This window comes from Hippopotamus amphibius, chromosome 17 (genome assembly GCF_030028045.1).
Source record: "Hippopotamus amphibius kiboko isolate mHipAmp2 chromosome 17, mHipAmp2.hap2, whole genome shotgun sequence".
NCBI classification, from domain to species: Eukaryota; Metazoa; Chordata; class Mammalia; order Artiodactyla; family Hippopotamidae; genus Hippopotamus; species Hippopotamus amphibius.
Genome location: NC_080202.1, coordinates 21,500,376 through 21,524,921, shown reverse-complemented (window position 1 = coordinate 21,524,921; position 24,546 = coordinate 21,500,376). Strand labels below are relative to the sequence as shown.

The window sequence follows — 24,546 nt, the reverse complement described above, 5'->3', positions numbered from 1 at the left end:
GAGAATGGAAGTGTTTGGAATTTTTTGTTTTGGTTAGGTTTTTTGTTTTCTCTGTTGGGTCTTATTTATTTACTTTATTTTTGGCTGTGTTGGGTGTTAGTTGTGGCAAGCACATGGGATTTTTCACTGTGGTGTGCGAGCTTCTCTCTAGTGGTAGCGCATGGGCTCCAGAGCGTGCTTGCAGCACGCAGGCTCAAAAGTTGTGGCACGCGGGCTTAGTTCCGCCGAGGCATGTGGGATCATCGTTCCCTGACCAGGGACGGAACCCTCGTGCCCTGCATTGGAAGGTGGATTCTTTCCCACTTGACCACCAGGGAGGTCCCAGAGAAGGGAAGTCTTTGATTAGATAAGAGGAGGTGTTATCCAGAATGTAAGTGGAGGGGTTGCACTTAAGTCGGAGTAGGAAGTGTTTTTTTCCCCCATTATTACTGGGGATAAAGCAGAGTAAATGGGTACAAATACATGGGGTTAGAAAGGAGGGAGTTCTTGCAAACTTGCAACTCTTTTCCCAATGAAGCATGTGGCGAGATAGATGGTGAGACGTGAATGGTGGAGGTTGGAGTGAGAGGCAGATGAGATGAGGATTTGAGGAACAAAAAGTATGAAATCATTATCTTGGTTGTTGGGAGAGTGAATGTTCTGGGGAAAGTGTGGTTAGATTTCTAGGCAGTGTTGAGTGCCTGGGCTGCTCCCTGGGGAAAGGATGTGGAAGAAACAGAGGATATGGTTGGTGATGGATGATGGAAAAGAGAGAGGGTCCATGGATTGCAGTTAAATCCTTGTGGGAGGTGGCGGTACTAATGTAAGTGAACTAGAAATCTTACACAGAAATCATGACTCGGGTTGGATGAAGACACAGAAATCATTTTATTCAGAAGAGAGATAATTTTGGAAGCAGTCCCTCCATGTTTCCTCAAACAATTGCCGGAATTCAATACTTAAACCACGTTATCTGAGACCCATATCCTGGCATCCTGGGGTTCCGGAAAAGACAGTAAGAAAGCTCAGCTCTTAGGATAAAGATGCCATTTGGGATCAGTTACTGAGGGACGCCAAGGTTCACTTATCATCCAAACGGATAAGGAAGTCCTCCTCCTAAAACACAAAGGTAATTATGTCACTTCTCAGAAATTCCTGCTCTTTGCTACCAACCAGCTTTCTCCACATGCCACTCAGACTTCAGTGAGCAGAGGGGCCGCTGGGATCCCTTCTGGGGCTGGCAAAGGCCAGCAGGGACTCATCCTCCCCGGAAGCAGCTCTCTATCTTATACTCACGTCTGGAACAGGGATTTGGCAAGTGTGCCCGCAACCGTTGCTGCAGCATTTCCTTCCTGGGGGACAGGAGTCATCCCCCGTGCAGAATTCAGCACAAAGCCCAAGTGTTCCTTCTGGCAAGCTTGGACAAGCTCCAGGCCTCTGTTCATCTGGAAAACAAGACAGTCTTTCCAGAACCCAGGCTGGCTCCGTGGAAGGGAGTGGGAGCCGGTGCTGAGAGCGATCTAGTGTCTCACTCGCTGATGGACCTTTAACCTCTTCCCTTCTTGATGCCCCCAGTCTTCCCCCTTCTCAAGCTTGGAGGCACACAGTGCTGTTTTGTCTGTGGGAAAACACACTGATGACCAGCAGCTGCAGCATCTTGGGAGTAGAGGAGGGAGCATTGCCATGAACCCCCTTCTTTCTGCTCCAGCTGAAACTAGGTAATTGAATCCCAGGCCACAAACAGAGCCAGCTTCCCCCCAATTCTCTGTGCCTTCAGGTGCCAGTGAACAGTGTGAACATCAGCCTGGGTACTAATACTGCCCCCAGCATCCCTTCTAGTATAGGGCTCTGATGACTTTGTTTGGAAAGAAATATCAGATGAAAGACAAGTTTCAAGTTTTGTTTTGTTTTTGTTTAGAGGGAGTTCTTGGCAGTCCAGTGCTTAGGACTTGGCGCTTTCACTGCTGTGACCTGGGTTCAGTCCCTGGTTGGGGAACTAAGATCCCCAATCCAGTATCTAGTGCTACTCACACTGGGTCCCATGACCCAGCAGGATCAGCCTTCCCTGGGAGCTTGTTAGAAATTCAGATTCTTGGCCCCACTGCAGATCTATTGAAACAAATGTATCCAGATCCAAGCAATCCGGATTGAACAAGCTTTCTCTAAGGTCATTGTTGAGTGTGTTGTTATTGAGGAACCCCTGCTGTATATCACCCCCCAAAACAGTCTACGCTACTGAGTTAGGGGCATGGAAAATGCACGCTAGATATTACCCTTGTGAATCAAGTGAAATGGTGGGTGACAATTCTCTACTCCATGTTGGGCGGAGGTCTCCTCCACCTGTGGGATTCCCTTACATACTCCTCCATGCCCCACCCAAAACATCTAAGTGTGGTCCTTGATCCTGAGACAATGTAGAGGTTTGTTAGCAAGCCATTCCTTAGATGATAGACATAGTCTTAACTTTACAGCCTCTCTAGTTCCCAGGCCACTTTCTGTTTTGCTTGCTTGCTTGTTTTTTTGTTTGTTTTTGGCTGTGCCATGCGGCATATGGGATTAATGCCCCAACCAGGGAGCGAACCCGCGGCCCTGAATTGGAAGCTGGAAATCTTTTTTTTTTTTTTCCGATCTTTATTGGAGTATAATTGCTTTACACTGTTGTGCCAGTTTCCGCTGTACAACAAAGCGAATCAGCTCTATTTATACATAGATCCCCATATCCCCTCCATCTTGAGCCTCCCTCACGAGCATCCCTCCCACCCTGCCTATCCCACCCCTCTAGGTCATCAGCAATCATCAAGTTGATCTCGCTGTGTTAGGTAGTTGGGAAGCTCGGAATCTTAACCACAGGACCACCAGGGAAGTCTGTCCCAGGTCACTTTGATGCACCCACAAAACTTGCAGCAGCAGTGCTCAATCCTAGCCTTTCAGTCAAGAAAGTAAGGGAGGGACTTCCCTGGTGGCGCAGTGGTTAAGAATCCGCCTGCCAATGCAGGGAACATGGGTTCGATCCCTGGTCCAAGAAGATCCCACATGGCACGAAGCAACTAAGCCTGTGCACTACAGCTACTGAGCCTGTGCTCTAGAGCCTGCGAACCACAGCTATTGAGCCCATGTGCCACAACTACTGAAGCCCACATGCCTAGAGCCCATGCTCAGCAACAAGAGAAGCCACTGTACTGGGAAGCCCACGCACTGCAACGAAGACCCAAAGCAGCCAATAAATAAGTAAATAAATAAATAAATAAATAAATTTATAAAAACATGAAAGGAAAAGAAAGTAAGGGAATTCAAGCTTCTGTGGGGAAAAAGCACCTCCCAGCCATGGCTGGCAAGAATCAGCCTGGGCAGTTTGCAGAGGGTGATATAGGCCATTGTGTGTCATGATTGACAGGTCTCAGAAATACTCCCCCCACCCCCCACGGTCTAGTCATAGCCAGAGACAAAAGTTGTCAAAATTGAACTTTTAGTATCTCAGATTAATTGAATTAAGTTAAATCCATTCCTTGAGCCAAAAAAAAAGCAAGTGTATCACTAACTCAAATGTTTGATTTTTTTTTCCTTGAGAAAGGGCCAGTTGGTTTTATTTCTAACACCTTTGCTTATTAGAAGAGAGATCTATAAATGAAGCTCAAATTTTGAATATCCACTGGCTCTGAATAAACGCGCTGTGGCATGGCTAGAACTAGACATGATAAAAGCCACTGAACTAATTCAGGAACTCTACAGAAGCATTCATCCTAAATGGTGTATATTGGGCATCGTTGGGGCAAGCTTATTGTTGTGTAAGGTAGGTTCTTGGCACAGCCAAATATTGACATGGCATTTTAATATGCCTTCTGACTGGTTGCAGAAATCTTTATTATTTCATGAATTTGTTCCAGCAATGCAGACTTCATGTGTTTTTCTGGAATTCTGGGATCCCCATTAAAGAAAATGTTGCCATTGTGTTGGAGCATAAAATTTATGTGAAATAGAGTCCAAATGTGACTTGACCACCTGAGGCTTAAAAAGGTCTAAAAGTTAGCTAATGCAACACTATAACCATCAGCTCTTGCCTTATTGGGGCATCTGTGATCGCTTTAGAAAAAATTTAAAGTTCTACTCTCTCTTTTTCCATTTACCAAAAAGAACATCGGTGTACAATGTTAATTTATAGTATCCTCTGAGTGCTGAACTCTCTCTGTTAACCCTCAATTTGTATAGAATAATCATGTTTTTCAGGTTTTCTTAAGACCTTTCAGATCTTTCTAATATATTGATGTATTCTCTTGCATTCTTCCTTCCCTTTAGAAAGTTACCACCCCCCCAAACAAACAAACAAACAAACAAAAAAGAATCAGCCTTGGCAGGCATACATACTGGTGTACTGAATGAATGGACCTGTGTGTTTCACACCGGTGTGGACGTGGTCTTGGGTGTGAGTTATCAGCTAACTTGTTCATAACCATATTCTTTCCAGCCCTTGTTGAAGAATAATTTGGTACCTTAACATTATTTCATTTTTTGTTTTAAGAGTATTTCCAACTTTTTCAAGTTTGCAAATACTTCCAAAGCAAGATATTATTAACCTGTCTTCATGGTCTTCTAGACTTGGAAGATGGGGCATCTTTTCTAATTCTCTCAGAGCCTAGCAGTGGCCCTACTATAGCTGCAGCAGGCCTGATAGGCATTGCCCTGGCCAGGCTGAGCATTCAGTCCTTCAGGGATGTGGAAGGCTGGGCTTGCAGCTCTTACCTCTGTCTTGGGCGGGTGAGCACACGTGGCCGCATCCGTTGCTGACACACCGACTCCCTGCAGCGCAGTCCTGGTGTCCTCGGCATTCATCCACGCAGATACCTATTCCGAGAAAAAATTTCAGCTGAAAACTGTTAAGCCTGGCAGGATAGCAGGGGAGGGCTGTGAGAAGGTTTGTTTATTTTAAACTTTTATTCAATTTGAAAAATATAGACAAGCTATCTACCTATTTTGCACTATCATAAAAGTAGTACATTTTTTTCTTTTTAAAACAAAAAATACTCAACTACATAAAGTAAAAAGTCTCTCTTTCCCTCAACCCACTCAGTCCATTTCCCACGAGATATCTACTATTTCCTGTAGCTCCTTCCAGAATCTTCTCTGTGCTTTTACAAATATAAATACAAACACATCAATACCATACATATATACACACACAATGTGAGTAGATGTGTGTCTATTAAATTACAAATATGTGGAGTCAGGCTATACACTTTTTGGTGTTGAAAGGTGTCTTTGTTAAGTAATTTAGCAGTCTGTATCAAAAGTTTCAAATGTAATTTGGCCATTCCACTTTTAGGAATTTATCCTGAGAAATGTGATTTAGCTCAAGAATATTTATCTTGTACTTGTTATTGAAAAGTAACTCAAAATGATAGATTATCTAACTCTATAATAGTAGAAGAAGGCATGGAAATAAGGCATATCCACATCCTGGAAAACAATTAAGCTTTTTAAAATGTGTGGTAGAGTACCCTGGATTTTTGTTGTTTTGTTTATATGTCTATCTCTGTCACTATAAGATCTTTAAGGACGTAGACCTCTCCTTAACTATCTCCCAGCACTGCACTAGGCCAGGCATGCAGTAACCACAAAATAAACATTTAATCCTTGTTAAAACTGAAAAAATATATCTGTGTGTGTATGAAACATGGAAGCTTTTATTTTCTCTTTTTTTCCCAGATTTACTGATATAATTGATATACAACATTGTCTAAGTTTAAGATGTACAGCGTGTTGATTTGATACACTTATATCCTACAAAATGATTCCCACCATAGCATTAGCTAACACCTCCATCATGTTACATCATTACCTTTTCTTTTTTTGTGGTGAGAACATTTAAAATTATAGGGTTTTTTTTTTTAAGGTCTTTACTGGAGTATAATTGCTTTACAAGGTTGTTAGTTTCTGCTGTATGACAAAGTGAATCAGCTATATGTATACACGTATACCCTCCCTCTTAAGCCTCCCTCCCACCCTATCCCTCTAGGTCATCACCAAGCATCAAGTTGATCTTCCTGTGCTATGCAGCAGAAAGCTTTTATCTTAGATGTAAACATGGTTATCTGGGTTATGGGATCATGGATAATTTATCTTTTTAATTGGTAGTATTTCTGAGTTTTTTTTTGTATTGAACATTATTAGTTGTATAACAAAATAAAAGAAGTTTCTATGCTCAAAAAATCAGGACATACAGCTCTGTGACATGTCCTCGGGAAGGGCAAGCCTGAAAGCAGAGACCCTGGAAATTAACCATCTAAAGAAGGGAAGTCTGGGCAGAGCTAAGCACACAGTCTCCCTGGGTTGTGTGGGGTTTGGGGGCCTGGGCAGGGCTGGGTGCTTTTCCCTGGTTCCTGGACTGGAGAGCAGACTCGACTGCATCCCCTCCTGATACATTGTTCTCCAGCCCCATAGTCCCAGTTTCCTTGGCAGTGGTCCATGCAGATTCCTAATATCAGAAAAGGCTCAGTGAGTTGGTGGGAATGTAAATTGGTACAGCGGCTATGGAGAAAAGTATGAAGGTTCCTCAAAATATGAAAAACAGAGCTACTATATGATCCTGCAATCCCACTCCTGGGCATATATCTGGAGAAAAACATGGTCCGAAATGATACATGCACCCCAATGTTCATTGTAGTGCTGTTTACAATAGCCAGGACATGGAAGCAACCTAAATGTCCATCGACAGATGAATGGATAAACAAGATGTGGCACATGTATACAATGGACTATTACTCAGCCATTAACAAGAATGAAATGCCATTTGCAGCAACATGGATGGACCTAGAGATTGTCATACTGAGTGAATGAAGTAAGTCAGACAAAGACAAATATCGTATGACATCGTTTAGATGTGGAATCTAAAAAAAATGATAAAACAGACTCACAGACTTAGAGAATGAACTTAAGGTTATCAGGGGGGAAGGGTGGGGGGGATAGTTAGGGAGTTTGGGATTGACATGTATACACTGCTATATTCAAAATGGATAACCAACAGGGATGCCCTGTATAGCACGGGGAACTCTGCTCAATATTATGTAACAACTTAAACCAGGAAAGAATTTGAAAAAGAATAGATACATGTATATATATATAACTGAATCACTTTGCTGTACATCTGAAACTAACACAACATTGTTAAATCACCTATACTCCAATATAAAATAAAAAAATTTTTAAAAGAAAAAAAATAAAAGGCTCAGTGAAAACAAAGAAGCCTTAGGTGTGGGTATCTGAAAGCTACTGTACTCGTGGTAGAGATTAGGCAATGGACCCACTTATACATGGTATATATCACACAGTGTAATGGAGAATGAAACAGGACATATTATCAGAATAAGTATATATTAGCAATATTCTAAAGGACATTGAAATAATGTTTACCCAACAATTAATGGTGATTATTCAAAAGGGATAGAACTATAGGCAGATTTAGCCCTTTTGTTTAGTCTATGACATTTTAATTTCAGCAAGCAATGTGTGACTTGAACAAACAAAGAAATATATATTAAGAAAATAAAGAAAATTCAGAGAAATAAACTTCAGCTTTTTGGCCAAAGCTTTTGATCAGCAGGAAAATGGAAGGAGAAGGATTTTCATACTCACAGAGCAATTCTTGTGTGTGTGACAGTTGCACACACGAAAAAGAGTTGTTGAGATGTGTATCATTCCCATTTAAGAAATAAGGAAATAGGAGCTTAGAGAACATAAATGACTTGCCCACAGACTGGGCTTGCGAGTGGTGGTCCTGGGACTGGAAACTGGGAGGACCCGGCCCCGAAGTCCATATTGAATCAAGACCTTCTCTGTGATTCCCTGACACGTATACCCTCACGGATTCTCGGATTGGTTCTGCTGGGGCTTCATATGCCTGAGGGTCCAAAGTATCTTTTGGGAGGCATGATGAGCTTTTTGGAGGATGGGGGAGGTTAATGGTTGGCCTTCAGGGTAGGAACCCATAAACACTTGAGGAGAGGGACTTCCCTGGTTGGTCCAGAGGTTAAGACTCCACACTCCCAATGCAGGGGGCCTGGGTTCGATCCCTGCTCAGGGAACTAGATCCCACATGCCACAACTAAGACCCAGCACAGCCAAATTAATTAATTAATTTAAAAAAAGCAGTTGAGGAACTATGCTTGTCCCTGACCTCCCAGGCATCTGTTGCAGTCCAATGTAACCTTTCCCATGTGTAGATGGCTTTCCTCTCCTAGGTGTATAGGGTAGCATTCTATCCTAGATGGTTCTCAGTTAGGGCCTCTCTCACCAAGGAAATAGTGCTGGTTCTCAGCTTTCCAAAGCCTGGTGCCTCCTGAGATCTCTTGCTGTTTGTGACACCATCCCAGATGCACTCGCAGCAGCCAACACCGGGGGTTTCCAGTGGCTCAAGTCCACCACCTGGCTACGTCTAATGCCTCCTCTTCCCTTCCTTGGGATTGGAGGGATGTAGGTACCACATACTTAGAAATGTAGACGAGTAACTGATCAAAGGCTCAATGAGCAAAAGCCACCTTGCATCACTGAAGCTGTGAAACAGAGTGACGTGAAGAAACTATTAAAGTCACCGGATCCAAGATGAGGTCCCTCTGGCATCCTGACTGCAGTGGAAGCACAGCCTGGTCCCTTCTTTGCAGGGAAGCCAAGGGTGTGCTTTCGAGGCCCAAGTGGTCATTGTAACCAGTGGCCTTTTGGTTCAAAGGAACATCTCCTCTATAAGTGACTTGACTGATTTTGCTACTTGTGCTTTTAGAGTCACATATCAGAATCAAGACCTTAATTACCAACTTAATGACATATTAAGCAACCATATTGGGCAGGGAAAAAAAATCAATCTGAGGGAGCAAAGGTTTGGCCTGGGGCATTGCTTGAGGGCAAAGTGGGGGAACAATTGGGGGTGTATCTTGTTAAGGGACCTCCCAAATTTTCTTCTCTTCCAGCTGTGCAGAGAATTGAGCAGAAAGGTTGCTAGGGAGATGGGGGTGGGGGATAGGGTGACCTGAAAAAATGAGACAAATTAAAGAGAATGTGCATCCGAAGCCTTTTTAGGGGACAGGGAGTGAGACCACCCTGCTGTGTGCCCCAGAAGTAGAGGGCAAGAGAAGGAATTATTAAATCCCAGCAGCCTGCGGGTTGACACCATTGATCAACAGTGAGGCTGACATCCCTGTGGCTTTGGGAAACTGAGCTAATGTGAGCAGCAGCTCACCCCCAGTGAGTCTGGCTGGAAGACCTTGGGCTGGAATTCTGGTCAAAGGCCCCCAAGCCTGATGGGAGGAGATTTCAGGCCCCAGGTTTCCAGCTCCTGGCTCTTGTCTTGAGGATGGTCTAACCTTGTATGCGCTTATTCTCTGGCCTGGTGGGACTGTTCTGTGAATGAGTTCATCTCCTGTAAGATTTCCAGAGCTTTGCTGTTATAGGAAGAGAAGAACAAATAATCTCTGTGACAGCTCTGCCAGCTGAGCCGGTACACAAACACTGGCTTCCTGTAGCATCTATTTCTTCTCCGGGATAGATTCCTCATTTGAAATGTGGAGTTTCTTACACAAATAAAGTAATTTGAGAGTAGAGGCTGATGCATATCCAACAGACTATGTACCAAAGCTAAGAGTCTCATCTGTTCCTTTCCAATTTTTACTTCATTTCTTTCTTCTGGGTGACCCGAATTAAATTAGCCAGGTTTAGGGGGAAAAGAGGGTAGAAGAGACGTGGATGCTAAGATTCTTTTTGCTTGTCCCAGCTCCCATGAGCTCTGCCACAGGGTGGCCCCATGCAACGAGTCACTGGTTCTCTGAGCACATCTGCTTCGCCAGATGTTTATACTTGTTACAATGCAAATAGAAGCAACTGTTCCTTTTTCCTCTTGAGAGCGAGGAAAACAAAGAGAACATCGAACAGGTTAGAGGAGAAAGATAACCTGGCCTGAAAGAGTTAAACAATCTTGGTTATTCTTTAGCTGTTACTACTAACAAACACTTGTAGCTAGACTTGTCCTTCACAAAGCTGATTACTCTCTGACTCCATACAAATTATACTTTGCACCTGGCATTTCTTCCCCACCTACACTCCCTTGCAGCACTCTTCATTTCAGAAAGGTCATGAACTGATAACTTCAGGGACACCAGACCCGGTTGCCGCGCTGCCTGATGCCAGCATTGGCCATGAATTTACAGAAGAAAAGAATCCAAGATCCTCACCACCTGGACTCTTATCATTTACCTGGACTGCGAGCCTCACGTATTAAAATCTTCCCTGAGAGGAGGGGGCTGGGGGCACGGTTCTTGGGGCACTAGCCTGCTATGTCTTCCCTTCTGCCTGGCAGAAAAATAAAGCCATCTTGAGGTAGGAGATAGATGGGCTCCAGGCTAGGCATTTACAACTGGCCTGTTCACACCTCTGGGATGAGAAGAAGATGAGCTCCAGGCCAGACATTCATTACCAGCTCCCTGTTTACATTTCCGAAGGCAAGAGGTAACTGGGCTCCAGATTACACATTTATGACCTGACTCCTGCCTATATTTTGAGATCTGCACCTTGATATAAGAAACAGCATCAGAAATAGGGTAAATAACTGGACATTTGGACAGTTTTATGCCAGGGACAGAGAGTGGCTTAAGCCTGTTAAGAGATCAAGAGGTCATACCCTCCCCACCTCTGGGATAAGGGAGACACTACACATTCGTGAAAGCCTTCATGGGGTCAGAAAGGCAGAGGATGCCAGACCATAATAAGTCTTGCTCTCTCTCTCCCAGAGGCATTTGCGATAGGATCCATCTTAATTGAGGGGTGTGTGCACACCCAGGGGAGGGTCCAGAGGCAAATTAACCCTGGGGTCAAAACAATATGATTGGCCAAGAAGAAGACAAAGACCTGGAAGACTACCCCTTCGTGAAGAATTTAAACCCCCCAAAGGCACGACTCTGGGGACTCTCTCCCTGAGCTTGCCTGTGCACCTTTCCACAAGTACTTTGCTTTTCCAATAAACTTTTTTACTCTTCTCTTTGCCTTCTGCCTTCTCACCTGAATTCATTCTTGACAAAGCAGGCAAGAACTAGGGACCCAGGCCCTAGCCACTGGCCCCTGTGGTCCAGTGGTTAGGACTCCCAGTCTGGGAACTAAGAATCAAGATCTTGTTTCCAGCTACTGCTCGCTGCTGCTTGCTGCAAGCTGCCTGTGTCAGAAATCAATCTCTCTCTTCCTCCAAAATCTCTGTCTCCGTATTTCCATTCAGCATCAGTGCACAGAGTAGCTGTTATTACAGTAACATACGGTGAAAATGTGTTAAGGAAACCTAACTCAAAATCAGAGGGGGGAACCACGAAGGGAGGGCTCTCACGCAGGTACCCTTCATGGCAGCTTGCATCCTCCAGCAGGAAAGAGGGAGATTTCCTCTTGGCCGGCACCTGGGAGCTGCCCTCACCTGCAGCCAATGAGAAGCTACCACCACTTAGGACTCCCACTTTCCTCCAATGAACTTCTGTTCAAAACAGCCCCTCCCAACTTCCTCTTGTCCTGTATAAAAGAACACTGTCCTTTGTTCTCCAGTATTGCTGGTGGCTTATCACATTGTGCGTGTCTCCAATTGTAACTCCTCTGTTGTTCTCGAATAAACTCGATTTTGCTGGCTGAATTGCTTACCTCTTCCTCTTAAAAGACTGACCACACTATACACATTCATTCCTTTCACTTAATCCTCACACAATGTAGTAACAGAGATATCATTTTCTGGGTTTCCCTGATGAGGACACTGAGGGTTAAAAATATGACATACATTTCCCCAGTGTCCCCAGAGCAACGTTTTGAAATAAAGTCCTAATCCCATGAGGCGTTGCCTCCTACTACAGTGTTTCCTGTTACTCCACTCTTTTCCCTACTGTTAAATGTTTAAAAAATTATGAGCTAGGGTCAGGGCCAAATACGTGATCTACATTAGCTCATTCAGCCCTCAGCATATCCTCTGAGACAGGTGTTGAGTAACTTGCCCTAAACCCCACATTGGTGAGCTGCAGAGGTGGGGTCCTGCCCTGCACCTCCCACTCTGCCAAGCACAGACCCGGGATCCATCCTGACTTAGCCACTCACTGGTTTCATAACCATGAGAAATTCACGATCACTTACACCCAAGAAACCTCAGTTTCTTCATCCAGGCATAATAAGGAGGTACATTAAAACTAGTGAGAAGAACCAGCATTGAAGTATTGCTTAGAATAGCAGTCATAAGCAAAATAACAAAACAAAATCCCACCTGAAATGTCCACTAGAAGGTGATTTACGGAGGCATTGTGGTATATTCTATACAGTGGGATACAGTAAATTTAATTAATTAAATAAGTGTAAATATGTGAAATAAAGTAAAATGAAATATACTAAGTGTTGACAGTGAAGGATGCTCCCAACAATGGAAATGTTCATTATTTTCTAGGCAGTCGAAATATTATGATTATATAAGCATATCATATATAATATGGTCATATAATAATCATAATATATACATATATACACATATATAGGCTCATCAGTAGTTTCTGATTTTTATAGAAGGAACATCACTTGTAGAAAAAAAGGGAAATGATTAAAGGTCTTTTCAAGGGGTCTTTATTAATGCAATGCTGGTCACACAGCTCTCTGACTTGTTTTCCCCCTGTAAAGGCAAGAGTGGAGGAAGAGGCTCTAGGAATACTGATGGGTTCTGTCCCATTTTTGATCTGTGGCACAGTTTTGGAAAGACCAGGCAGGGCTAAACCTGGTACATCTGGCTGGGGGATCAGGCAGGGCTCTCCATCTTACCTACTGCACGGCTGGGGGAACAGACTCGGCTACAGCCCTTCCTGACACACTGTCTTCCGGCTCCGCAGTCCCGGTCTCTCCTGCACTGTTGCTCACAGAGGCCTGCCAGAGAAGATGCACAAAAACTTAAGTCTCAAGAACAGGTGCTAGGAAGGGGCTGTGGCAAGGAATGAAGAGAGCACTTCCTGAGAGTTAGCATCTGCATTTTATCACGTTAACAAATTGTACTGTAATTTATAAGATGTCTACTATTGCAAAAAAGTTCACAATCTCTATAAAACTTTACACTTTAAAGAATGCTTTCACAACGTACATGACACAACGGAGATGACATTAGTCTGAGATGTTGATCCAATGTATCTTTTGTTCCCGATTCTTCCTAGTTCCTGGCTTCCCAATCCCCCCCCCAACCCCCCCCCCCCCCCCCCCCCCGCGCCCCATTGAATCAATGGCAGCCCCTGCTTTGTAGGGGGTCGGCACACCAGCCTGGAATAAAGGGGCCAGGGCCTGGCAATGAGTTTCAAATTAGGCTTTGTTGAATTAGACAACAACAGGCTCTGCTGTGACAGAAAAGTTTTTCTAAATTTCAGAAATGCCTGTGTATACCTACAAGGCTTAGAGCTCTGAGCAGAGAGAAGATGCTGAACGTAGTGTGCGTTCTCATCCCACAGAAAAAGGGGAAAGTCCTTCTGGTCAGTGAGGAAGAGGGGATAGGGAGGGGGTATCAGAAGGAAGGAAGAGGGGAGAGGGAGAGAGAGGGAGGGAGAGGGGAGAGAGAGGAGAGGAAAGGGGAGAGAATATTTATGAAAACAAACATTCATAACGTTGACCTTTCATTTCACTCCTAAGAAATGTATTCTACAGGAAGCATTTCCACAAAAATACAAAATCACGTTCCTTATAGCAACCTGAGCAACAGCAAAAAATGTCAAGCAAATAAAATGACCACCAAAAGAGAACTGGTTAAATGAATTACAGTACATTTATTCATTAGTCATCATATAATCCAAACGGAATGAGATGTATTTGTGTGGGCATGGAAAGATGTCCACGGCTCATGTTAAATTGTAAAAGATATATGTCATGCATGATGGGATACTTTATACAAGAGAACAGGGTTTATGCTAATTTATGCAAATGGTGGTCACAATAGAGGGCTTATGTTCATCTCAATGTGCTTCACAGACAGACCTGGGCTCTCCCTCACTATCTATGTGGCCACAGGAAGTCATTTCACTGCTGTAAGCCTTGGTTTCCTCATCTGCATAACAGTGATATCTGTTACTACTCTACCTCTGACATTTAAAAGCAATAGTCTCAGAACCTGCCTGGCAAAGAGCGGGAGCTCAGAATTTGATGTTTCTTCCCACAGTGACTGTGTATCTGTCAGGGAAGCAGTTAATGCATGAGGTTGGTAAATCCTTCTAGACACCAAATATTGTCATGCTGCTATTTTCAAACACACGTGGAACCTATGGTACCCAATAAATTACAAAACAGTTTAATGGCATCACTGAGTTAACTGGGTAATCAGTCATCGTGTGGGTTGCCTGACATTTTTTACATAATTACATTGTCCTCATGGGGTGATTTTGAAACTATGTATCAAAACACTTAAAGGTGTTCAGGGCTGTGGGTTTGATTGAAGGCTTGTTAATTGTCTTCCAAATGGAGACGAAGGTGAAAACCTGGGAAAGCCCATGGCAAGGCTGGGATTCAATTGGAGGTTTTTGGACTCCAGACATCCTGGTTTTTCACAATCACATGAGGGTGATTCTCCCTTTCGATGAAGGGCATTTTCAGAAATAGGGCATATCCGGCTCCCATGCTCCCAGGGACTTTTTCTACCATTTAGTGAGCCCTTGTTACAGTGCCATCTCTAGGCAAGTGACTCACATCTGTGATCTCATTTATTTGTCACAAGATCCCTAGGAGGTAGGTCTTCTTAATCCCAATGTATAGAAACTGAGGCTCTGGGAGCTTGAGCAATTTTCACAAGACCACAGAGGTAGAAAAAGTGGACACAGAATCTGATGTCTGATTTCAAAGAAAGATTTGAAAAGAAGCTTCCTCGTTATGGCTGCCAGGTCTCTGTGGCACTAACGTTTGTGTTCACCCAGGAACCAGGACAGTGACGACAGCCCCAGGGACAGCTGCTCCCATCAGAAACCCTACTCAGGATGGGGCTGTGGGTCCTGACTAAGGGAAGGGAAGGGTGCTATGGAGGAAGGCCAGGCAGCCAGTCAGACACGGGGGAATCCCACTGGGACAGGGCCCGCTTGCTCCAGTTGGGACTTTCAGAGAAAAGAACAGAACACACCATATGCAAACATGCTGGGTCATGTGTCCTTAGGGTTTCTGTGCCTTGAGGAAATGAATGAAGAAAGAGGCAGAAGTGGGCAAATGGTGATTCTTGAAGGGTACTTCCTGCAGGGAGGCTGTATGAAAGAGTTCTGGGTTTTTGCAAGTTAAACAGACCGGCTTAGCCAATTCCCATGTCTGTGAAATGAGCATGACACTACGACTTAAAAAGATATTATGAGGAATCAAGGCACTCATAGTTCCCCCTCATCAATTCTACCCAGGGCTGCCATGTATGGTTTTACAGGTTGTGCACTGCACAGTTATGTCTGGTGACAGAATGAGCTGGACTCTAATCCATCCTGACTTCATTCTTGAAGTCCTTCACCTGGGCACTGTCTCCACCCAGAGGGGGGGGGCACCTTTTCCGTAATGGATAAAGGTATTTCTTCACCAAACTAAGCACCCACTGGACTCTGTCCACTGTAAGGGGCCTTTTTCTAATTCTCCCAAAAGTGTCATTTGAGCTAGTGGTGGTCTCCATCCAGCCTGTCGTGACTGTCTGCATTTCGACACAGGCTGCTGCCATAAAGATTTCTCGCCCTCTATAGGTCTGTGGCTCTGGTTTTCCTGTCTGGAACCAAGCTATCCCTTAATACAAATTGGGAGACAATTGTAGCCATGAAAATCTAACGGGACTCTGTTTTCTCTGGGAATTGGGTAGAGATAAACCCTGGTAGAGATGAGAGAAAGGAAAGAATCTTTGATTCATCCCTTTAAGAGAAGGGGCCTTTGGCAACCAGGAGTCTTTCCTGAGTCCCTGGCTGCCTCTGAGATTTTAAAGGATAACAGAATTTGGATGGTCCAACTCCCAGTCTGACCCTCAAACTCTAGTCCATGTCCCAAGCACCTAAGGAAACCAGAATTGCGAACCAGAATGAGGGAGTGATGTGGCAACCCAAGCTCTTGGGGCCAGGTTCCTAAGCGTTGTACATATCAGGCAGGACCAGACTACAGGGTTAATACATGCGGTTAGCAAGTCCATATGAAACACATACATTGTCTGTAAAATGATTAAATATTGTGCTACTCTTTTCAAATATAAACACAGACAGCTATAAATAATAGCATAAACTTCCATTTAGTGGCATTACTGAATCCATTAGGCATGTTGTCCTTATGCATGTTAGATACTAAAAGCTCAGTTATCTTATGAATGTCTTAACATTTCTGCTATTTTAAAATGGTCCTCCTGGGGCAATTTGGAAATATGTATTTAAGCCTTAAAAATAGGCAGGGCCCTGAGCTTTACTAAAGACTTGTCTATGGGTCCACAGAGAGGAGACCTAAGCTCACAAAACGATCCCACAGTCAATAAGTGGCTGTGCCTAAAGCCAAGAGGATGTCTGTCTGATTCCAGGCCCCGGGATCTTCACCTCCGCATGTGTTAATCCTCCCTCCTGACCAAGGGAGCCTCTGGGAAGGTGTATATCTGGTACCAACCCTTCACTTGTTTCTTGGCTACTTTTTATTAAGCACTTGCTAAGTGCAAGGCACCAGGCTATTTAGCACAACCTCACTTAATCCTTCGAATGACCCTGGGAGGTAGGAACTGTTATTCTCATTTTAGGAGGAGTAAATTGCACCCAAGGCAGAACTAGGAAAAGGAGGGGCCAGGGTTTGAGAGGAGTCTGTGCGACTTCCAACCTTCTCGTTATGCTCCACTGCTGCCAAGACTCTGCGGAGTTAGCAGCTGTGTGCTCCCATGAAGCAGGACAATGACATCAGCCCCAGGAATAGCCTCTCCCATCAGAAGCCCCCACTGCCTCCTGCCGTGGCTCCCCAAGGAGGGGCTGTGCGGGTCAGGAGGGGAATCGCAGGGGAAGCCCAGTCTGCCAGCCAGGGACGGGGAAACCCCGCTGGGACAGAGGTGGCTTGCTCCAGTTGGCTTTGCAGAGAACAGGAAAAGATGGTCTGAGCAGGAAGGAGATGTCCCACGTGGGCAGCAATGGCCGTGAGAATGACTCAGAGCGTGGCCAGCAGCTGTCACACACTTGTGGCCACACCGTGCCAAGATGTGGGGGTGGTTTTTCCCTTAGAGCTTGAATGTGGAGGAAAATACAGAACCATGTGGATACTCTGCCCTCATTATTGGTTCTCCGGGAGGCAGCATGGTTCACTGGGAAGGGCTCCGGCTTTGGATGTGAAGAGACCACCTCTGCCATTTATTAACTGCCTGATGTGGGATGACCACGTAATCTCCCTGAGACCCAGTTTCCAAACACTTGAAATATGGATAATAATATTTACTTTAAAAAGGTATAACAAAGGGCTTCCTAGGTGGCTCAGTGGTTGGGAGTCTGCCTGCCAATGCAGGGGACATGGGTTCGATCCCTGCTGCAGGAAGATCCCACATGCCACGGAGCAACTAAGCCCGTGCGCCACAAAAAAAAAAGAAAAGAAAAAGTATAACAAAGATTAATGCAGAAGTGAGGTTTACAGACGTTTCCACCTCATCAGCTCTATCCTTTCCTGCTATGTTGATTTGGTATGTCATGCACTGGATAGTGATAGCCAACAGATGGCGCCATGGTAGCTCCTGAGCCAGGCACCAGGCTCTGCCCTCCTTGCAGGGGGAAAAGGACAGGGATCTTTAGCGCAAGTTCAGGGCACTGTTAAGGCACCTCTTGGTGTCATTGTTTGCAGTGTGTTCTAAGTGACCTAAGGAAGAGGGTGGACAGGAATCACTGTGAGGTGAGAAAAAGAAAAAAATATATTCGTTTGTTTCCTCATCTGGAAAATGGACTTGAGTGGAATACCTACATGTTTCATACCTAAAGTTCTCAAGGTTAAACAAAATAACGTGTTTTTCAAAGATGTGGCATGGAGAGGTTGCCAAATATGTGTTTCTCACTCGTTTCCCATTCTTTGGGTTGCCAACTTACGGCAAGCGATCATGGAAACATTCCCTTAAAACAATATTTCTTAAACATCATTGAAGTTGTTTTCCGATTGCATATAACTTAAAGTTAAAATATATCCAGCATTATGAAGTTTATGAAACTCTTTGACATAAACAACACATCCTCACAAAAGCAAACTGGCCAAGTATCTTCGGATTAAAAAAACATGCAAGCCCTTTGAGTTAGCAATACCATTTCTGGGAATGTTTCCCAAGGAAACATTCTGTTATACACAGAAAGATTTAGTTCCAAGGAATCTTTGGAGAGCAAAATATTGGAGAAGTTTAAACATCTGTTGGTCAAGAATTAGTAAACAAAATGTGGTGTATTCACAATAAAAATGCTTTGAAGTCTGAAAAATGTAGAGCTGTGGAAGTATGTACATGCTCGTAGCAAGCTATTCGCTATGTATTATTGAGTGTAAGAAGAAAAAAGGAAAGTTTAGAAATGCTTGTGGGGCTTCCCTGGTGGCGCAGTGGTTAAGAATCCACCTGCCAATGCATAGGACACGGGTTCGAGCCCCAGTCCGGGAAGATCCCACATGCCATGGAACAACGAAGCCCGTGCGCCGTAACTATCGAACCTGTGCTCTAGAGCCTGGGAGCCACAACTATTGAACCTACATGCCACAACTGCTAAAGCCCGCTTGCCTAGAGCCCATTCTCCACAACAAGAGAAGCCACCGCAATAAGAAGCCCAAGCACCGCAAGGAAGAGTAAACCTGCTTGCCGCAACTAGAGAAAGCCCATGCCTGGCAATGAAGACAACACAGCCAATAAATAAATAAATAAATAAAAGATTAACACTATGACAGGTTAACTATAAAGTACGTGTTCTTAAAAAAAAATGTTTTTGGAGAGTAACACCATGATTATTTGGCACCACACCCCCGAATATATATATGGAAAGATATGAACATACATGTAACTATGTTTATCTCCTGGTAAAAAGATTACAGGTACATCTTGCCATCACTTTGTTCCATACTTCCTGACTTTTCTGTACTGACGGTATATTCCCTGTGAAAAATTAAATGAGTTCTTTTGTTCAGGATTGTCATACTTGAAAATGTTGGGATAAAGTGTCTCATGACCAACCTTTCCCTCAAAGGGCAAGAAGAGAGGGACACTTCAGGCATTTGGGTGTGTTTCTCTGGGTGACCACATAATTGGGCAAGTTCAAATAATGCCAAGTTCCTAATTCTCCCAGGACAGGCCAGGGTGGACAAAGTCAGGACTCACCTACTTTAGCCACAGGGGAGCAGGTACGCCCACAGCCATTCCTGATACATTGTTTTCCTCTCCCACAATCCCTGTCCTCTGTGCACTCGTTCACACAGATGCCTGATAGGAGGAAAGATGCGGTTAAAAGCTTTGAAGTCTCGCAATTAGAAAATAAATACTTCAACTACCTTTACCATATCATTTTAAAACCATTGGTTCCCTAGAAATAAATCTAACCAATTATGTGCAGAAAATGACATGATATTACTAAGAAAAACATTTAAGTGTCTGATAAATGGAGAGAGATGCCATGGTCATGGATGAAAACATTCAGTATTATAAAGATATCCATTTCCCCCCCAAATTGTAATTTAATACAATCCCAGTCAACATCGTGGAAGCATTTTTCATAAAAATGGAGAAGCTGATTCTAAAAGTTTATATGAAAGTTCCCATAAATCAACAATGATCAAGATGATTTTGTAAAAATTGGCAGGACTTCAGAGTGGTTGGATTAACAGGACTGTCCATATGAAATAAGGAACCTTCTCTCCTCCCTCACACCACACAACAGAAGCTGTTCCAAATAGGTTATAGACTGAAGTGAAAGATAAAGCAATAAAGCTGCTAGAAGATACTATAATAGCTAGCTTCATGATCTTGGGATAGGCCAATATTTCTTAAATATTACAGAAATATTCCTGACCATTAAAATAGATAGATAGATGGGATCTCATTAAAATTAGGAACTTCTCTTCATTAAATGACCCCATTAAGAGAGTGAAAAGAAATGCTACACTGGGAGAAAATGTTTATGCTATATACATCCTACAAACAACATGTATCCAGAATCTCTTACAAATCATTAGTAACAAATGATAACCTAATAGAAAAATGGACAAAATTATTGAACAGACACTTCAAAAAGGACAAAGATAGAAGTTGTTAAAACAAATAATGGCAGATTCTAGGAAGGTGGTTTTAATTGTGTAGCTTGGCATAATTTTGAATATTTTAAAATTTCCATATAAAAACACATAGAGTGGACTTCCCTGATAGAGCAGGGAAGAATCTGCCTGCCAATGTAGGGAATGTGGGTTCAATCCCTGGTCTGGGAAGACCCCACATGCCGTGGCGCAAGGAAGTCTGTGCAACACAACCACCGACCCTGCGCTCCAGAGCCCAGGAGACACAACTACTGAGCCTGCATGCAGCAGCTGCTGAGATAAACAATTTTATTATGCACACCTAGAGCCTGAGCTCCACAACAAGAAAAGCACCCCAATAAGAAGCCCATGCACTGCAATATAGAGTAGCACCTGCTCCCCACAACGAGAGAAAGCCTGTGCTCAAGCAACAAAGCCCCAAGGCAGCCGAAAACGAAACAAAACAACCAACCCACCAACCAACCAACCCAGAACCCACACAGAGCAATCAAAATAGCAAAATTCAAAACACACACAGACAAGAAAAATGTGGAACAAGGTACCCCTCAAACTCCAAAATATAAGTGAATGAAAGGAGATACACCTTATCATGCACCAGACCAGTGAGGTATCTGCATCTGTGCAGAAATCTGCAGGAAGCAATGAGGTGACTGATGGAGAGGACATGGGACGTGGTTGCCATGGGAACTTCCTGAGGAAGCTACTAGAGATTGATCGTCAGCCAACCAAATACTGGAGAGATATCAAAATGAGAACTCGTAAGGCCATTAGATAGATACTTACAGTAGAATTAAGACTCAGTAATGGTCTGTGGAGAGACTCTATGAAATAGCTACACGCTTTGGCAATATACCTATTAAAAATCGCGGAGGTGGAAGGAAAGAACCTATGAAAAGCAGAGTAAGCTTGATAAGTACCTTAACATGACCAAGTGGGAATGCAAGGATATCGCTTAAAATCAGCTGCTGGGGTAGGGGAGTGAGGAGGAAGGAAAGGAGGAAATTAGCTAATTTTATTATGACTATCACTCCTAGTAGGAAACCGATAGATAATAATAAAACTGGGGGGACTGAGGGTAGTACTCAAAGGTGGTAGTATGAGGTAAGTATTAGAATAAAAATCATAAACTTTTCTAAATGCAAACACATAGTAAGAGAGAGGGAAGGAGAGATTACACATATAAAGAAGATTGTATAATAAAAGGCTGTGTGTTTAATGAAGATATCTACCATAGTAAACAAAATCACCACCAGAAAGGTAAGATAAACCTCATGCATCTCTCTTGGAGATACATACAGAACTCGTATGTAGTACACTAATGCCTGGGATTTGCGTCTAAATAACAGAGGATGAGCAGGAGTGGGTGGGATTAGAGAGGAAAGACGGATGACCACATGTTGATAATGGTTGAGGCTGGCTGATTGGGTACAGGGTTTATCATTGTACCAGTCTGTCTCCTTTGTTTGCAGAATTTCCCATAATAAAAAGTTAAAGCTAAAATATGCTGAGGGATGTTCCAAATATTAAAGCTAAAATATGCTGAGGGATGTTCCAAATATTAAAGCTAAAATATGCTGAGGGATGTTCCAAATATCTTGAGTAAAAAATGTGCAGTCACAAACATGTCCATCCACACAGACACAGTACATGTGGAAAGATATACCCTGAAAGGTCAACAAGGATGTCTCTCAGGGCGATGATATTGTGGGTATCGTTTATTTGTTTACGTATTTGTGGCTGTAGATCTTGGGTTTCAGCCATAAATATATATTTTGGGGGCTTAGAAACAAAGAATTATTCTTATAAAAAGAGGTTCCCATACTGAAAACAGTTGAGAATGACTGAATGCAATGGGATTATGGTAGAGGAGTCCAAATAACCTCAAGGCTTTTTGTTGGTTTTTTGTTTGTTTGTGTTTTTACATTTCATGATGAAAATGTTCCAAACCATACTGCACAGTTAATACTGCTGAACATTTTTTGTAGGGCTGGGCAGGACCAAGCACATCTTCCTTTTGGGCCGAGGAAATCAGGCAGGGCTCTCAGCCTTACCTGCTTGTGGGGCAGGTGCGCAGACGTGGCCGCAGCCATTGCTGATGCATTGGTTTCCTGCTCCGCAGTCCCGGTGTTCTCGGCACTCCTCCACACAAATGCCTTCATTAGGAGACAAGACTTGGGTGAGACGTGTAAATTAAATGACTGTGACAAATTAATAGCAGAATACATTTTGATGTAGTACTTCGCTGTTAAACATGATCTCATCAGACGCTTCCAACAAATAAGATCTGCAGTATTTGCAGGGGTATCTGCAGTACTTCCTTAGCACTGACGTCTTTGTAGGAAAGAAAGCGGCAGAGAAAGCAGGTGAATGGTAACCCCTGTAGGCTTTAACCTGTAGGTTTCATTATTGTAGTTTTTAGACGAGGCCATTGAGAGGTTGTCTGGTCAATAGCAGAGTTGGGATTTGAAGTCAGGGTTATTTGCCTTTAACGCACATGTCCCTTTTGCTCTACAACCCAGTGAAATTTACCTTGAATATAGAGGTGAACCCTCAAAGGTAAAGAAATTATTTCTGATAGAAGTTGAAAATTCCCTCAATTTTATTACCTAAAGAAGTTCTGAAGGTGGTTTCTTGATCCTCATAGAAATAGAGTTTAAAGATGGAAGCAGGCCCTGGAAGCTGCATCAAAGCCTTTGGCAAAGGAACACCTCCACCAACAGTCACATCACCACCACCAAGGGGAGTCTCACTGTGAGCGCTGTCACCTCTTTGTTAGGCTTCTGCCACGTTCCCTATCAATGTCTTTCAATCTCACTGTTCTCATCTGTAAACCGGTGTTGTGTGTGGTTTGGGTGAGTGAAGAGCGGCTGGACTAGGTGAGTCACTCCCAAATGAGGCTGATTATCAGAATCACCTGAGAGCTTTAAAATGAGCTACAGAGAGTAGACCTGGTCCAGACCTGATTACTCAGGATCTCCAGGGTTGAGCCTATAAATGTAGATTTTCATTGTTTTATTATTTTAATTAATTAATTTGTTGGCTGTGTTGGCTTTCTCGAGTCATGGTGAGCGGGGGCTACTCTTCGTTGCAGTGCCCAGGCTCCTCATTGTGGTGGCTTTTCTTGTGGTGGAGCACGGGCCCTAGGCACGCAGGCTTCAGTAGCTGTGGCACGTGGGCTCATTTGTTGTGGCTCCCAGGCTCTAGAGCACAGGCTCAGTAGTTGTGGTGCACTGGCTTAGTTTCTCTGAGGCATGTGGGATCTTTCTGGACCAGGGGTCGAACCCATGTCCCCTGCACTGGCAGCTGGATTCTTAACCACGGGGCCACCAGTTAAGTCCAAGTCTATAAATGTATATTTTAATGAGGGCCCCATATGATGCTAACGCGGAGCTGACTAGAACATCTCCCAGAGCCAGTGTGGCGCTGACATTTTAGGATTCCATAAGCTGTTGTCAATTTGTGGAGGAAGGTTGGGGACCATAACTGTTTGTCAATATCAACCATTCACTCATTCATTCATGGTTCATTTATTCATTCATTCCCTTGTTCCTAATTCATTAACTTATTCTAAAAAAGTGCCTACTCTATGTAAGGAACAGGACTAGATGTTTTAGGAAATAGACATGTAAATCAGGTTTTCATATCAGCAAGTCTGAAAAAAAATCTAGGATTGGAAATCAAAGTGTGCTCTCAAATAACTACAATTCACAGCACTATGCATGTATAATAGTAAGTGCCATGAAAGAGGTACTGCGAAGAGTAGATAGGAGTGGCTTAACCATTGCTATGCTAGGGAATCAGCTGATTCACACACACACACACACACACACACACACACACACATACACACACATTGACCAAGACCATTCCATGGGGAAAGAATGGTCTTTTCAACAAATGGTGCTGGGGAAAATGGACTTCCACATACAAAAGAATAAATTTGGACTACCACCACTACTATATATATATATATATATATATATACACACACACACACACACAAATGTATATACGTATACATACACACGCACACAGTTGTACATACATACATAGTATACACATACATATACCAAAATTCACTCAAAATGGATCAAAGACCTAAATGTAGGAGCTAAAACTACAAAACTCTTAGAAGGAAACATACATGTAAATCTTTGTGATCTTGGATTGGGCTATGGTTTCTTATATATGACACCCAAAACACAAGCAACAAAAGAGGTGGATAAATTGGGCTTCATAAAATTAAAGCCTTTTGTGCATTAAAGAACAATACTAAGAAAAAGGAAAGACAGGGGACTTCCCTGGTGGTGCAGTGGTTGAGAATCTGCCTGC

The 24,546-nt window shown here is 43.4% G+C and overlaps 1 protein-coding gene across 3 annotated transcripts in view; it reads right to left on the bottom strand.

Moving 5' to 3' along the window:
- Positions 1-863: 863 nt before the first annotated feature.
- The window catches only part of LOC130840786 (WAP four-disulfide core domain protein 2-like), a 39,943-nt gene continuing 16,260 nt past the window's right edge, over positions 864-24,546 (bottom strand). Inside the window, exons 3-8 of one of the 3 annotated variants that reach the window (XM_057716691.1) lie at positions 22,266-22,367; positions 19,286-19,387; positions 12,781-12,882; positions 4,717-4,818; positions 1,276-1,424; positions 865-1,095 (exon numbers count right to left, since the gene is read on the bottom strand). In XM_057716691.1, coding sequence (XP_057572674.1) covers positions 1,060-1,095; positions 1,276-1,424; positions 4,717-4,818; positions 12,781-12,882; positions 19,286-19,387; positions 22,266-22,367 — 593 coding nt within the window. In that variant the 3' untranslated portion in view covers positions 865-1,059. Of the gene's footprint in view, positions 1,096-1,275; positions 1,425-4,716; positions 4,819-12,780; positions 12,883-19,285; positions 19,388-22,265; positions 22,368-24,546 lie in introns of all 3 variants that reach the window. The other 2 variants (XM_057716693.1, XM_057716692.1) reach the window with 2 other exon arrangements.